Below are 1,138 nucleotides of genomic sequence, written 5' to 3'. Positions count from 1 at the left end.
TAAGTCCCCAACAGTTTGGGAAGGGGCACGAAGGGTGGGCACTGTGGGATACATGGAGCTGCTTGTACCTGCCAGGTGCCCATTGCTGCCCAGGGGAGGCTGGTGGGCAGTTCCCTGGGCATGCATAGAGGCAGAAGCAGCCTGAGGACACATCATCCCTTTGCCCAGGACATGTGGATGTACAGACACGTGTGGTGCCCTGCAGAACCCTGGACATGCCAGGCATCAGCAGTGTCCCCATCTCCCACAGGGCACTGGACGTGCTGAAGGACTTCGCGCCAGGTGCCCAGCTGCCCGTTCTGCTCTACAATGGTGAACCCAAGACTGACACTGTCACCATCGAAGAGTTCCTGGAGGACCAGCTGGGACCCCCCATGTCAGTGGCTGGCACTGCCCCGACAGGGGGGAGGGGCCAAAGAGGGACAGGACAGGCTGTGAGTGGAGGGGGCTGACAGCCCCAGCCACCTGCCTGAGCTGTGCCCACATCCCTGCAGGTGCCCCAGTCTGGTCCCACGGTACAGGGAATCAAGCCTGGCTGGGAATGACATCTTCCACAAGTTCTCCACCTACATCAAGAACCCAGTGCCTGCCCAAGACGAGGGTGAGGAGTTGGTTGGGGAGCATCCTGTGCAACCTCTCAGGTGTCACCACCCCAAAGCCTGATCCCTGAGTCTTCCCAGTTCCCCCCAGTTTACAGCAGGGTGTCTCCAGGCACAGCCCTCCCCACACGGGTCAGCATGGCCATGCTGGGGCTCTGTTGGAGGGCAGGGGCAGGTACCAGCCTGGGCAAGGCGGAAAGAGGCTGGCAGGTGCTGCTTGGACACAGGGCTGTGCTGGCCATGGCAGAGTTGGGCCGCTGTGCCTGCAGCAGGGCCATGCCCTGACCTGACTGCTCTCCCTGCAGCGCTGCAGCGGATCCTGCTGCGGGCCCTGCTGAAGCTGGATGAGTACCTGAGTGCCCCCCTGGAGCACGAGCTGGCCCGGGACCCTCACCTCCGAGCCTCCCAGCGCCGCTTCCTCGATGGAGACCACCTCACGTTAGCCGACTGCAACCTGCTGCCCAAGCTCAACATTGTTCAGGTGAGCAGGGACATCCCAGCACTGTGCCCTTCCTTCCCTGGCTTCTCCATGCTACTGG

The 1,138-nt window shown here is 62.5% G+C and overlaps 1 protein-coding gene across 1 annotated transcript in view; it reads left to right on the top strand.

Moving 5' to 3' along the window:
• Positions 1-1,080, top strand: part of CLIC3 (chloride intracellular channel 3) — a gene marked incomplete at both ends in the record, with an annotated part of 1,255 nt that extends 175 nt beyond the window's left edge. Inside the window, 3 exons of the mRNA XM_009075613.1 lie at positions 251-376; positions 495-601; positions 905-1,080. Coding sequence (XP_009073861.1) covers positions 251-376; positions 495-601; positions 905-1,080 — 409 coding nt within the window. The remainder of the gene's footprint in view (positions 1-250; positions 377-494; positions 602-904) is intronic.
• Between the last annotated feature and the right edge of the window lie 58 nt (positions 1,081-1,138).

Source organism: Acanthisitta chloris, unplaced genomic scaffold (genome assembly GCF_000695815.1).
Source record: "Acanthisitta chloris isolate BGI_N310 unplaced genomic scaffold, ASM69581v1 scaffold3155, whole genome shotgun sequence".
Lineage (NCBI taxonomy): Eukaryota > Metazoa > Chordata > Aves > Passeriformes > Acanthisittidae > Acanthisitta > Acanthisitta chloris.
This window is presented reverse-complemented; position numbering and strand designations above follow the sequence as displayed.